Source organism: Trachurus japonicus, chromosome 13 (genome assembly GCF_045865225.1).
Source record: "Trachurus japonicus isolate A0001 chromosome 13, Traja_1.0".
NCBI classification, from domain to species: Eukaryota; Metazoa; Chordata; class Actinopteri; order Carangiformes; family Carangidae; genus Trachurus; species Trachurus japonicus.
The window spans coordinates 27,015,572-27,031,065 of record NC_140919.1 but is presented as its reverse complement, the minus strand read 5'-3'; the positions used below and the strand labels follow the sequence as shown (position 1 = coordinate 27,031,065).

Below are 15,494 nucleotides of genomic sequence, written 5' to 3'. Positions count from 1 at the left end.
GCCATGTTCCTCCAGACAGGTGTTACAGATGTTTGGTCAGACTTACCGGCTGCCCCTGAGCTCCGCAGGTTCCTTTGAGCCCTTGATGACCCTGAGGAACCAACAGAACCCCCCGTTGTTTAGAACCCAACCCGACTGTAGCAGAACCTTATGAGAACCACGTGAGAAGCTGTATTGTGACTGACTGTAACAGGCTGAGGTAACACCCACTTTGTCTCCTTTGATGTACAGGTCTTCTGGAGGATTGACGTACTCAAATGGCCCTGGGGGTCCCTGGGGGCCCTGATCCCCCTGTGGATGACACAGATCACACCAAGCCACTGTCACTAGATATCTATCTGTAAAAATTAAACTCTCAGACTCTCAGGCCCCGCCCTCTAAGTGATAATTTAAGTTGCTGTCAAAAGGAGAGCATTGCACGAAAGGGGCGTGGCCAGAAGAAAAAAACACCTGTACCTCATCTCCTTTCTGTCCGGGCAGAGATCGACCTTTTTCTCCCTGAATGTGTATGTGAAGAATAAAAAAAAAACATCATCTGTGAAGTTCAGACACTACAATTCACCATGGCAACAAGTCAAAATACACCATGACAATGGGTAAATAAAGAGAAGGGCTGCCATTTGAATCCAGCAGACATAAAACAAAGTGTGTGACATTAAGAAACAACAACAGAGTATGAGTCGGAGGAAGTTAGTGCACACATTTACGCTGCCTTGACATCAGAAAAAAAAAACTGCTTATGAATGAAGATCTAGATATGTACAGTAATATGAAACTTACAGGTGGACCCCTGGAACCAGGCAGACCAGGCTGACCCTTTACAGATACACAGATATATGTTATCATTGGATGTAACAACAACGACCACAACAATAGCATATAATTATGACAGTTGCTTGTACTTCACTTACATGCATATGAATTACATGTCATATGTGATAATAATAATAAGACTAGCAATTGACTCACGTCAGACCCGTCCAGTCCTGTTGCACCCACATCTCCCGCTGGACCAGGGAGACCCTGCTCACCCTGCACACAGACACACACTGTCAGTGATGTGACTGACTCATTTGTCACAAGATGTTGTTGTTTGTTTTGTGTTTGTTCTCACCTGTAGTCCAGGAAATCCAGAATATCCACCTTCTCCCTGTGAGACACAAAGACACACACGCACTGATGTTATCAATAACCTGTGTTGTACATTGGCAATCTATAGGCAAGGCTAGGCATTTTTATTTATAGAGGCATCTCAATGTGCTTTACATAAAGACAAAGCATTTAAAAAGAACAGCAGCATCATGTATCTGGTAAACTGATACATGATGCATCTTAAAATGTTTTTTCAGGGGGCCATATAGCTCAGTGGGTTGAGCAGGCACCCCATATACAGGGGCTACAGTCCTCTCTGCAGCCGGCTCCAGTTCGAATCCAGAATATGGTGGCCATTTGCTGTGTGTCATTCCCCCTCTCTCTGCCACCCCATTTCCTGTCTCTCTCAACTAGCAAAATGCCCCAAAATATACTTAAAAAAAAGTATTGCCCATTTTTATTAAAAAGTGAATAGTTTATGATTTTCACGTCTTCCAAAACCCAGCTGACACACCAAACAACTTCACACACACTCACATTCACACCTATGAGCAATTTTAGTTGAATCGACTTTGTGATTCAAACTTTATGACACAAAAGGCAAAATGGTCTTGCCCCTAAACTGATCATCAGTACTGTCTCAATCTCTGTGAGTTTCTCTGTGTTATGTAAAGTCACTGAGGCTCTTAAGGACTTGGCCTGTTGATTATTTCTTTTTATACAGCAGTTGGTTACGACCGGTTTCCGATCGAGCAATTCGATTGAACAAGAGACATTCCATGAGTGCTGATATAGAGTATAACCAGAGCTAGTCTACGACGGTAGACGGGGTGATTATCTGCGGCATTATCTCGTGCCTACAACCGAATCACACCCGTGCTGATATACAGTACAACAGCACTCCCTCTCGTGTGATATTGCTTTAATACTTTACCAGGAGGAACTGAGACAGGCAGTTGTCACTGATTCATCACATTAGTCATTTAATACAATAATCAGCCGTGTCCAATGTGTCAGAGTCAAGTCTCTAGTCCTGGTCCACAACAGGTGAACTTACGGGTACTCCTGGGTACTGTACGAAGTAGGTTGATGGATCTCCTGGAAATCCCTTTGGTCCTGGAAAACCCTGTAGAAAAAACACATTTACCATGGCGATTACAGAATACAGTACTACATTTTACATAGTACTACAATACATCCATACACTTACACCACATGACACATAAAAATAACAGAAGCCTATAGACCCTTTCAGAGAGTATAAACAAAGACAGGTGTGGCTCATTAGAAAACGCTCTGGTACACTAAATGGAATGGAGCCTTAATTAGTATTCTTGGTAACACCTGTCTTTGTTTATACTCTCTGAAAGGGTCTATAGTCCCTCAATGACTAGTGCTAGGGACACTAGGGAATAATATCACTACAATATTTGTTCTCCTTAAGCTTATTTTTTTCCTCCCCTAAAAGTGTAGCTATGATTATTGACCAAACACTGCATCAAACTTACAAAAAAAGGAAGAGAGCAAAAGTGGAATGAGTGGAATTCGTTCAAGGTCTTCCTGAGATATGCTGTCTTTTCAAGCGGGAGAGTTTTGCACATTGGACACTGAAACCTTGCAACAGTGATTGTCCACTTGAAAGGGGCCGTCTCAAATCACCATCTGAGGGTCCCATGGACTCTATACATTCAATACCTAAAAGCATCACTGCCACAGTGTTATTAATCATCTTGCTGACTTTTTGTTGTCTTTGCAAATTGCTTTCTTTTTAGTGTTGGATTCAAAGTCTCCAAATATCTGAGGATTCTCAAATATAGGACCAGTAGAGTGATTAGGAGTTTCACTCCAACATTTTGACTGTTTTAAAGTGAAACAGACACAACTGCAGTTAGAACTGTCAGGGTCTTAACAGCTCAGGGAAACTGTAGTACTGCTCAGACCCTGATGATTGATGTTTGCAGCTATGTTTTAATTTCAAGATAATTTTAAGACACAAACAGTTCTAATCAGTGTTACTGACTAATCAGTCTCACTGACCGGTCCTCCATTACGCCCATCTTCTCCGGGATATCCAGGATCTCCTCTCTGCCCTCTGGTACCATTACATCCATCAAGACCTGGAAAACCAGGTCCTCCTGCAGGCCCTGGGTGTCCCTGAAAACACAAACACAGATCAGACACAGGACTATTTATTGATACCACACATGGGAAATTTGGTTGTAACAGTAGCATTCAACAAGAACGTAGCTAAACAAGGTAGAAAAAGTATGCAAATTTTGGATTGGACAAATCAGTCAAGATGGCAGACTGAAGAGGCGGGGTTTCTTACCGGGACTCCCTCTAAACCCGGAAAACCGAGAACGCCGACATTTCCCTGAAAGAACAAACCAACAGTCACAGGGTTCTGCACAGGACCAGTGAGAACAGCAACAAAACATAAAAACAGACACTGTTAATTCAGACCAGAACCAACAGAACCAGGTTTATTCACCAAGTCTCCTTTCAGTCCTGCAACTCCTGGCGGCCCCTCATCTCCTCTCAGACCCTTTTCTCCTGGAGGGCCCTGAGCACCTGGGAATCCTGGGGGTCCCTGATTGCCCTGCTTCCCTAAACCACCTGGAGAACCCTGCAGAGCACAAACAGCACAGTTACAGAACATGTTAGACATGGACATGTTGTAGAATCTGGTAGAATCTTCTAGTAATTCTAAAGAACTTGATGGAACCTAATAAAACTGTCAAACACACAATGGGAAGACAATGATGGAGCACACAACTACTGTACAGTCTGTTTATACTGTTCATGTATTCAGAATGTTCGTCACTGCAGTGATGTAGTGTCGTTCTCTGACCACACGAGGGCAGTGTGACACAACAACAACAACACACGCACTCAACCACACACACACACACACACACACACACACACTCACACACACACACACTCACACACACACACACAGACACACACTCAGTCTCTGTCCCATGGAAACTGTATCTGATTCAAAAACTGATCTAAATCACTTGTTTAAGTCTGGACAAGATAGTTTAACTAACAACATGAATGGACTAAAATGAAGTTGTTTCTCTCATTTTTTTCCGTAACATGAGAGGAGGTTGTGTGACAATCAAAGAATATTATACAGTTACTACAACAGGTGACAGGTGTTGTAAAGGAGGGAGATTGTGAAGCTGTCACTCAACTGAACTGGGGGCTGCAAGATGCCAAAATAAATTACAACAAAATCATAAAATTGAAAAAACAAACAAAAAAAGAAATATTTTGGACCTCTATGTAGTTAACAGAATATACATTTTACATTACATTTATTCTAAGAATATGTTTTTATGTGGGCTATTTCTTTTGTACCATAGACCACATTCAGGCACTGTGAGAAAGCTGGAGCTCTGGCAAAAATGAGTTCATACTGAAGAGAACATTTTACATACGAGGAAACAGGTGAACTGTTTTATAATGTTGCATGGTGCTGGCATCACTTTTACACATCTCATAAAGTTTTTCACAATTGTTGAAACAAATTTTTCAAATCCACCTGTCCTTTTCTCAGAATTCTAAAAACTCTTTTCTCAAACTACATTCACCAAACCTCTGATTCTTTTTGCAAAAACCATACCATCGCTTCAAAATAGTTTTTACCTGTAGCAATGTTGCCAGATCTTGAAGTAATTGGTCAAAATATAAACACTGCTGAGCAGTCATTACACACACTGCATCAAAAAAAGGCAAACAAAGTGTTCAGGGCATGTAGCTCGTTTGCTGATCACATTACACTATTACACTATAGCACATGCATTTTCCGTCATTTACTCTGCATTTATCAAACATAAACTTTAGTAATAGGTACTGTGAAAAAATATTTTCATCATCATCCTGAAATTGATCAGTGCAGAAAGTCTACAGCCTAATGCAATGTAAAGGGTAGAAAATGTACTGTGTATGTGTGTACACAATTGATCACAGAGTCATTGAGCTCCATCCGGTCTTTGAGCTGGGTCAGGCCACAGCACTTCATCAACATCACATGCTACATTTGTCCTGTTTACACTTCACGTAGTGCAGGTGTCCTGCACTCCAGTATGGCAGTCATGCAATTCTACAAAAAGTGAATGTGTAAAATATCTATAATGTGTCACTGATCATTTTTATATACAGTAACTTTCATTGATAAAACAGTACAGTCAAGTACACTCTACCTGTTGTCTTGTCTAAAATCTCTGGATTACTGTAGCATGGACACAGAATCTACTGATGTTTGGTTGGACTCTTTGTCCTTTCTGTCATGCCATGCACAAAGACATCGTCTATGACAGCAGTCTGAATGCCATCAGAAATAATCACTCTTGTCTTCTTGCATTCTGAAGTGGTTTATATTGGTTTTCACATCATGAGAAACAAGTTTGATCAATTTTGAGTCGTTGTGTTTGACAGATGACATGTGTTTTATTTGTGTTTAAGTTTTGTCACTTGTATTTATGCATTATGGATCACAAGTGCATCACAGTGACGACTGTGTCTTATTGCATGACAGTTGTGTTTAGAGTTTTGCAAAAGGAATCACTGAGATTTACAAATAGTGTTTTCATAAATACAAATGGTGTGAGGATTGTTTATGGTTTTGCCAAAAGGATGTTCGATTCGGGGAATGAATAGACAACTGAGCAACTGATTCACACAACAGGAATTAGTATTTTAGCAATTCAGAAAAAACTGGCAAGTCTGTGAAACTCCTGGGATGAATTCAGAAACAGCTGATTTCTCTGTGGGACCCGACGGACACTGGATCTGAGAACATTCAATAGTTTAACATGAACAAACAGTTCTGATTCTGATCGTTGTGTTTTCACTACAGAAATGTTTCACACAACTGTTCTCTCTTGGTTTTAATCACATTCAGGATCTGACTGTTACCTGAGCAAACCTGCGATCAAATGAGTAATTAATTGATTCTAGATAATCAATGAAGTGTATCAGGTGGCAGACCCTGGTACTGAACATTACTGATGAATCTGATTGTTGATTGAGATGTGGTGTGTGTGTGTGTGTGTGTGTGTGTGTGTGTGTGTGTGTGTGTGTGTGTGTGTGTGTGTGTGTGTGTGTGTGTGTGTGTGTGTGTGTGTGTGTGAAAATCAGTGATGTGAAGTGTGAGGGTATTAATGTGTGGGAGTGTGTGTGTGATGTGTAGTGAGTGTGTGTGTGATGGGATGTGACAGCTGTGATCTCTGATAGTCCTCTCTCTGTCCTTCTTTCTCTGAAACTACTGAACTATGAAATCACTGAGACAGACGCCTTCCCACAATCCTCTCTGCCTGTCTGCTGCCCCCAGCTGTACAAACACACACAGTAACACAGATACACACTGAAACACACCCACACGCCGACAGACACACACATACACACACACACAGGTTTCTGTTTGTGGTCTGAGCAACAGTCAGTCAGATAATCGTTATTGTTATTTACGCAATCAGCTGACCATAATAACAACAGACTGTCATGGGATGTTTTATGAGCCGTTTGATTGGCTCCTGAATTTTTCACTAAAAAGACACAAGTTCAAACATCTGGACCCATCAAGCCATACTGAGACTGTGGCAGAAACATCTGGACCACCACAACATACACAAATATCCTGACCCCACTGTGGCAATGGGCAGATACATCTGGACCAAAAAACAACAACATCTGGATCCTACTCTTACTGTAGCTGAAACATCTGGACCACACTGTGACTGTGGCAGATACACCTGGACCACACCATGTACACACTGGACCATTCTGTTACTGTAGCAAAAACATCTGGACTACACTGTAACTGTGGCAGATACACCTGGACCACACCATGTACACATTAACATCTGGACCATTCTGTTACTGTAGCAAAAACATCTGGACTACACTGTAACTGTGGCAGATACACCTGGACCACACCATGTACACATTAACATCTGGACCATTCTGTTACTGTAGCAAAAACATCTGGACTACACTGTAACTGTGTGCAGATACATCTGAACCACATTGTGTACACATGAGCATCTACCATACTGTGCTTGTTGCAGACACATCTGGACTATACTGGAGACAGAAACATCTGGACCACACTGGGACTTTCTAGAAACATGTGGACCGCACCATGTACACAAACATGTTGTATTGTTGTCTGTTCACTGCGCCGCCTGTTCATCTTTCTGGAAACACATGTTTAGGGTTTAGGGAGGTGTGTGTGTGTGTGTGTGTGTGTGTGTGTGTGTGTGTGTGTGTGTGTGTGTGTGTGTGTGTGTGTGTAATCTGCTGACTCAGTTTAAGGCAAGACACAGCTAATTTGACTCCAACACATTCCACACTAGCACTCCTCCATCCAACAGCTCCTTATTACACACTGTGTTTGTGTGTGTGGTTTGGGACAGTAAAGGTGTCACATGTCTGTTAACTGAGGAAACTGCCTACAGCTGTGATGATGTCATGCTGCAGCTGGGCTCTGATTGACTGCTGTGTGTTAGTGGGCGGAGTCTCACCCTCGCTCCTTTGGCTGGGAAACACTGACAGGTGGAGCAATCCCGCCCAGCGCACGGCTCTGAGTGGTCGCCCTGGAAACCAAGAGAGAACATAAACATTAGGGTGACATCATACCAAAAATCAGCATCACATTCTCAGGACATCTCTGCATCAACGACACCTGACGTCAACATGACGTCGCTTCAGTCTGAAACAGCCGAGTGTGTGTTGGCAGGTGTATTTGTTCCCACCATCACCTGGCTGGGACTGGTGTTCCCCCATGGCCAGATACTGGTGTTGTTCAGGAGCTCCTATTCAACTCATCCAAGGTTAACAATCATCTGGATCTGTGACACCGACATTATACTGTAGATCATTGCCCTCTCCTTGAGTCGGGCCTTGGTGTAGACTGTTGGCGAGTACTCACACTCACTCAAGAATAAGAATAAGAATAAGAATAAGAACAAGAATAATAATTAATCCCCAGGGAAATGAATTTGTCTGTCAGATCATCTACCATTTGCATGAGATTTAAAAAGCCTAATGGCTGTTGGTACAAAGGAACTTCTATATCTCTCTGTCCTGCATCGAAGAGAGAGGAGCCATCTACCACTGCTGGTTTTTTTTGGTCCATCAAGGTTTTATGAAGTGGATGATCTGCATTGTTCAGAATGCCCTCTCACATCTTCAGTGTGAATCTCTCCACCACATCCCCCAGTTTGTCTAACCTGGCTTCAATCACAGAGCCACCTTTTTTTTTTTTTACTAGTTTGTCCAGTCGCCTTGCATCCTTGTGTCTAATACTGCCTCCACAGCAGACTGCAGCATAAAACAGTATACTTGCCACCACTGACTGATAAAACATCTACCCCATCAGGGACATCGAGGTGGTGCCAAACTATAAATATCTAGGTGCCCTTAAAGCAGAAGTAAGTGATATATTTGTGTTAATATAAGTCTTAAATAGTTATATCTTCCGACAGCAATCACTTACATAGAGTGTTTGGACCGAAACACGGGTCTCTCAGTCCCTCTGCTCTGCTCTGAGCCGAGGAGAAAACATTTATCGTATCCTACAGTTTTTATCCAATGAGGAGAGAGAACGGCATGCAGGGCTGTGTGTGCAGCCAAGGGACGCCGTGAATGTGGCGACGCAGGGACGAGGACTGTTATGGTGCGTTCAAGGAAACTCGTAACTCCTGTTTTTCCGACCTGTTAAGTTGTACCAGTTTGATCTGGTACGAGTTCACAGGTCGGAAGTTACGAGTGGCCGTTATAGTGACTTTCACAGGTAAAACAGGTCGGAAAAACACGAGTGGGTTGCCTGGAACGCTACAAAGTCGTAAGTTGTGACTTGAAGCTGTAATTTACGATTTCAAAAGCCTGCCTGGAACGCAGCATTAGCGAAAACGACCGGATCGCTTACTTCTGCTTTAACACAGATTCACTCAAAAAGAGTCTGAGCCATTTCTTTTTCTTAAAAGATGTGAGTGATCATGTTTGTATTCAGTTCATCTAATCAGCAGTAATATGACCTAGATGCTCTGATATTACAGCTGTGAAGGAGGTCATCAAGATGAAGACAGAGTCATCACAGGTTTGTTCGAGCTGGACCTCTGAAACTGCAGTGAGGGATCAAGAGGTAAGAGAAGTCCTGCCTATCTGAGGAAATAACTCAAATTATGTATCTATTTATTTGGATCCCTATTGGCCACTACCAAGGGTTCAACTACGGAAGAGTATTAGGGCCACTCATGAAAAAAATGAGAGGAGTATTTTTTTTTATTATGCACTTAGAGAATAAAGTTAAAATGTCAAGAAAACAAAGTCGAAATACAGTGTCGAGAATACACTCCAAGGATGCGTGCTATTGTCAGTCGTACTAAACTCCTAATTTGATGGAGGAAATTTTGACTTCACTCTCGACATTGTATTTCAGCTTTATTCTCAACATTTCAACTTTATTCTCAAAGTGCATAATGGGCAAAAGATAGAGGGCTAGTTCTAAGCCTATTCAGCTTCCCTGGCACAGCTCACTGAGAGAGTCAAGGGTTTGGTAGGCTACTACTATAACAGTTTAGTGATGTGATCCTGGTCCTGGTACATTGGACCTGCTGTGCTGCAGGGACAGTGGAGGGCTGATGGGAGGTTTTCCAGCCACATCTTCATGTGGTTTGTGGACATAAAGCCCTGGGGTGTGTTGTGGGGGGCGCTGTGGGAGCAGACTGGGTCAGTGTCTGAAAACATATGTATGAATGTTCAGACTGCAGCGGAGTGCGATTGTGTGTTTGTGGTGTATTTTGTGTTTTCAGACAGTGAGGAATGTAAACACGCTGCAGGGAAAGACAAGCATCTCTGAGATTCTCGGGAAGCAGACAGCTGATGGTGATGGTGTGTGTGTATGTGTGTGTGTGTGTGTGTTTATCAGATAACGTCAGTGACAATCATGCTTCATTTTTCCTGACCCACACACTCTTTGAACCATTTGAATGAGGACACGAGAAGCAGCCTCCGTTCATCAGATATAAATTTGTGCTGCAGTTGGAGCCAAACACATGTTCATGTGCATCATGCGATCACACACATTATCATTAATACCAGCCCAACAATAAAGCACACACCTATTAAAGAAAAAAACATTGGGATGCTGTGTAAAACAAAGATAAAGAAGAAATATGATGATTTACAAAACATTTAAACCTCATATTCAGTTGAAAACAGCACAAAGACACATACATCAGTTGTTTAGAAATGTGATTATGTTTTTGAAAAGAACTTGCTAATTTTGAATTTGATGCAGCCAGCAACACATTTTAAGTTTAGACAGTGACAACTACAGACTGGTAAAAGAAAACAGCAGGTGGATAATGTGACGGTTAATGAGGCTACCTGGCAACAGGTTAGTAACATGATTCGGTATAAAAAGTTCACCTTATCACAGAGAGGCTGACCCTTTCTGAAGTAAACTCTGCTGGCAAATAGTGCATCAGTTTAAGAGTAATGTTTCACAACATGAAAGCTCAAAGAATTGTGGGATTTCACAGTTCAAAAGCCAGCAGCCATGACGGTAAGGGGCGCATTAGTGTGCATGACATGAGTAACCTGTAGCCTACATTTGTGAAGGCATCATCAATGTTGATGTAGCCGATGATCATATCTGGCCCTCTGTGTTGTGTTTCTCACGGCCTGCCCTAGGTGGGGTTCGAACCCTAGTCTCCTGCATGGCAGGCGACGATGCTAACTGCTTCACCAAGAGGTTGACAACCGCTTGGCAAGTTGGTTAGCACTAGCGCTTTATGGGTGAGTGAGTGCACCTCTGTTACATTGACAAACATGGACAAAATTGTTAGTACCCTTTTGTTAGAGAGAATAACTACAATTATAGCTGCTGCGCAGCGATGGGTCAGGTCCGGGCTATTTTTGGCAAATTTAGGCAATTCTGAGCAACAAACGGGAGAATATAGGAAGACAAGACAGTTGACCTTATAATGTTCATTTTGCACCAGTTGAGGCTCGACCCCACAACTTCTGGAACCAAAGTCTGGCTGAGCTAATTGGCAAGTGGCAGTTCAATAGTGGCTTCACAGGTTGAGTAAGCCATTCACTGTCGTGCAGGCATATTTGAAACCACTGTAAAAATGTGATGGACTTCATAATCTTTAATAGGTTTAAATATACAGAAGTTTCTTCAACATTGAGGCTACAGTTTGATCAAAGTTGTGATTCTGTAGCACGTATGGTTGATTTGTTATGAATTTTCAAAGTTTTGAACTTTAGATGCTTACTGTAGCGCCACCATCAGGACTATTGGCTTGAGTTTACAGCTGAGGTAATCTGGTATGGGAGTTTTCACCCATGGGAATTATGATTTCCTCAGAAGAAGAAGAAGAAGAAGAAGAAGAAAGAAAGAAAGAAAGAAGTAAATAACTGGTATTTAAAAATGCCCTTCTTGCATTGACTGTAAAGTTCACATGTTCACAATTCAAAATGCTGTCAAAAATTCAGTTTTTGAGGTAAAATTCTGATATTCGTCAAACATCATCTACCATAACTCTAAAATACCCCCCCCGTCAGACGTTCCGATCGTGCACACCCCCGGGCCGTCGAAGCTTCGATTTTGATCGATTTTATGTCCGCAAAGCTTCAATTGTCAGGTCTTGAACCCACATTCTCTGACACCAAGAACCAACTCCTAACTCACTGAGCTAATTGTCTGGAAGTGAGACCCGCTGTGTGGTTTCTCAACTAGACTCAGGGAGTCACAGGCCAGGCAGCAGTTGTCAAGGCAGATTTCAAAAATGGTCAAAATGTGAACATCTAAACAAAAATCTGATAATACATCAATTGCATATAGACAGCATGGGAATGTTGGTGATTTGTTTTTAATGATAAGTGTTTTGCTTCATGAGAGAAAATCTGATTTGAAAATTCAGTTTTTGAGATAAATTTCTGATATTTGCCAAACTTTGTCAACCATGACTCCAAAATATTCTCAATTTTTTTCAGGAAGATTGAAAATGTATTTAGCAAGAATTGGGTAGTACATGTTTACAGTCAAAAGTTTTCATGCACTGTAGGCTCAATTTTTGATTAATCAAACATCTGAGAAACAAGTTTTGTGTAGGACAGTGTGGAGATGCTCTCTAGTAAGTTTGGTGACAATGGGAGGAGATAGGTTTTATAAGTTTTACAGTTTAAAAAAAAGAGTGATGGACTTCATAATTTGTTTAAGGCCCCGTTTACACGACAACGCTCGCGGATGAAAACAGCAAAATATCATCGGCTCTGCCTTTCGTTTAGACGGCGACAGCGTTTTCCAGAGTGGAAATCTTAAAAACGCTCCGCCGTTGCGTCCCCCATGTAAAGGGTGAAAACGCAAAACCTCTGCTCCAATTGCAATGACCTGTAGTGGGCATGGAGGGCAGCATAACGACGGCCGGCGTACAGCCTGCCAAAAATCAAGAGGAAGAAGAAGAATACATAGGCGTGCGGACTGTTGTGCGGCACACTGCCACCTAGGCGCCTGAAGTGCATACAACATTGAATTACACAGACTTTTGCGTCACCGTATGCACGCTGATTTCCACCCCAAAAACGCTAATCTAAACGCGGAAGTGAAGATGCGACGCCACTTTTGCGTTTTCTGTTCAGATCGTTTCCGTATAAAGGTAGCCTAAGTGGACAAAAGTTTTAGCAGTATTGGGGCGACATTTTGGTGAAAGTTGAAAGTTGCAAAACTGTAGCATGTACCGAATTTTTAAAGATTTTAAATTTAAACGCTTATTGTGCGGGGGGGGGGGGGACCCTAATAATAACAATAATACAATAACCTGAAACTGACAAAAGTAATAATGAATAAGATTTTAGTGAAAATTAATTAACTGTGGTTCAACAGAATTCAACTCCAAAACCCTCTCATGGACAAGTAGTGACCTGCACATTCATTACGCTATTAAATAATTACGTATTATGAAACATTACCACACATGAAATACTCAGAATTACTTGCTTTTGAAAGCAGCGGCTAGTGACTGAAATGTAGTTTCGGTTACGCATTTTCCCTGAATACAACTATTATTATTTCATAGCATGGCGAATGTTCAGGTTGTCCATGAGAGTGTTTTGGAGTTGTTGGATTGTGTATTTAGTTGGATGAGGGAAACGTGGAAATACCATGCACTTCCGTCTCTCCCCCGCTGATCTCAAAATAGCTTGCACCGAGAATAAAGGTAATGAACCTACTGCTATGACTATAGGAATTATGGCAATAGGCAAATTTGCCAAAATGTTGAAATATCCCTTTAACTTAATATTTTGTTGCACAACGTTTTGAGGGAATCACTGCAGTCAAGCGATTTGTGTGACTCTCAATGAGACTTTTGCACCTCGACAGGTATCTGCCCTACTCCTCATGAGCACACTGCTCCAGCTGTCTAAGGTTTGAAGGGTGCCTTCTCCTGGAGAAGGCACATAGAGCATGACACGGGAGTGGATTTTCACTCCCGTCCCATCCCACTCCCAGAGAAAAAATCCCATCCCGTCCCAATCCCGGGCCAGAGTAAAAAAATAAATCCCATCCCGTCCCACTCCTGTTGAATGACTCCTAATCCCATCCCGCTCCCACTCAAAATTACTCCCACTCCCATCCCACTCCCGTTTTTATTTTTTATTCATTATTCCTGACTTTATTCTGTAGCTCACACTTAACTGCTTCATCTCCTCCACCTCCCTCCATTGTTGTCAAGGTTTTCCCTGGGGTTTTTTTGCGACCAAGGTGGCAAAGGTCCGTGCGCACGGGGTGGGGGGTCAATTGATGAGCAGCGATATTATATGATATTAACTCTGATATGAACCAGGGTTTCCGCTACATGTAATTGATCGTGGGGCACCGCCACGGCAAAATAAAAGCCGCCACACCTTCAGAATGATGATTTTTTTTAATTAAAATTTTTTAATGTTAAAACAATGTTAAGCAGGGTTTCCACAACCAGTTACCATTAGGTAGCTACTTTGCAGCCCTTTCCACTACACAGTTACAACTTTCGACTCATGCTTTTCAATCACAGCTGAGTTCTTTATTTCCTCCTCATTAAAAACGAAACTTATCAACCAGCGCATCCAGTGTTATACCATTAATTAACGACTCTGTGGCGGCCGGGGGACAAGCGCTTCGCATCTCAGCTCTGTGTGTGTTCATCTGTCGCGCTCTGTTTCGATTATTAAATAGGCTACAAATGTACACACATTGGCCTCACGTGTTTGTCATTCACTGTCTATTAATGGCGTTCCCGCTCCTGCCCGCTCCCGTTGATTTTTATTCCCGTCCCGTCCCAATCACGGGATCAATAAAATTTTCACTCCCATCCCGCGGGAATCCCACGGGAATCACGTGACCCGTGGGAATTCCCGACAAATGTCATCCTGTTCAAGAGGATTTAGATCAAGGCTCATGAAAGGCCACTTCAGAATAGTCCAGAGTTTTGTTCTTAACCATTCTTGGGTGTTTTTAGCTGTGTGTTTTGGGTCATTACCCTGTTGGATGACCCTGACCTGCGACTTGGACTGGGCTTTCTGACACTTTCTGACACTGGGCAGCACATTTTGCCCCAGAATGCCTTGGTAGTCTTGATATTTCATTGTACCCTGCACAGATTTAAGACACCCTGTGCCAAGTGCAGCAAAGCATCCCCATAACATAACCAAGCCTGATCCATGTTTCAAAGTAGGTAGGATACAGAGATATTTTCTTTGTATGCTTCATTTTTGTATCTGTAATGAGCTGATGTGACTTGCCAAAAAGCTCCAGTTTTGTCTCATCTGTCCACAAAGCTTCTGGGAAAATATCCTTTGGTGCTTTACTTTTTCAGTTTCAAGTTATTTCAGTGACAATTGTGGGTATTTCTTTCTTTATCATTACTTCTTCACAGCTGTTCACTGCGGATTTTACATCTAAATCTGAATCTTGCCATGATCAGAAGTACTCTGGCGATACGGCCATCGTGGCATGTGTGAAGAAGGGACAGGAAGATGAATACAGGGACCTGGTGGGGGCGTTCACAGACTGGTGCAACAAGAACAACGTGTTGCTTGATTCATCAAAGACCAAAGAAATGATTAATGATGAATGAAATGATGACTTTGGCAGGTCCAAAAGATCCTTGTGGCCCGTGACTGTGGATGGGGTGGACATTGAGTGGGTTCAGTCATACAAGTACCTTGGAGTACATCTTGATGACAGGTCGGATTGCTCTGTACACACAAGTGATGTGTACAAAAAGACACGAAGCAGGCTCTTCTTTTTGAGAAGACTCAGGTCCTTTGACATCTGTAATGTAATGCTGCGCAGGTTCTGTCAGTCCATCATTGCAAGTGTTACATTCTTTGCT

At 42.2% G+C, this 15,494-nt stretch overlaps 1 protein-coding gene across 1 annotated transcript in view; it reads right to left on the bottom strand.

Moving 5' to 3' along the window:
• Positions 1 to 15,494, bottom strand: part of col4a4 (collagen, type IV, alpha 4) — a 57,456-nt gene that overhangs the window by 23,568 nt on the left and 18,394 nt on the right. Inside the window, exons 4-14 of the mRNA XM_085795628.1 lie at positions 7,629 to 7,700; positions 3,584 to 3,718; positions 3,422 to 3,466; positions 3,130 to 3,246; positions 2,150 to 2,218; positions 1,115 to 1,150; positions 970 to 1,032; positions 781 to 816; positions 457 to 498; positions 211 to 291; positions 47 to 91 (exon numbers count right to left, since the gene is read on the bottom strand). Of these exons, the coding sequence (XP_085651754.1) occupies positions 47 to 91; positions 211 to 291; positions 457 to 498; positions 781 to 816; positions 970 to 1,032; positions 1,115 to 1,150; positions 2,150 to 2,218; positions 3,130 to 3,246; positions 3,422 to 3,466; positions 3,584 to 3,718; positions 7,629 to 7,700 (741 nt within the window). The remainder of the gene's footprint in view (positions 1 to 46; positions 92 to 210; positions 292 to 456; positions 499 to 780; positions 817 to 969; positions 1,033 to 1,114; positions 1,151 to 2,149; positions 2,219 to 3,129; positions 3,247 to 3,421; positions 3,467 to 3,583; positions 3,719 to 7,628; positions 7,701 to 15,494) is intronic.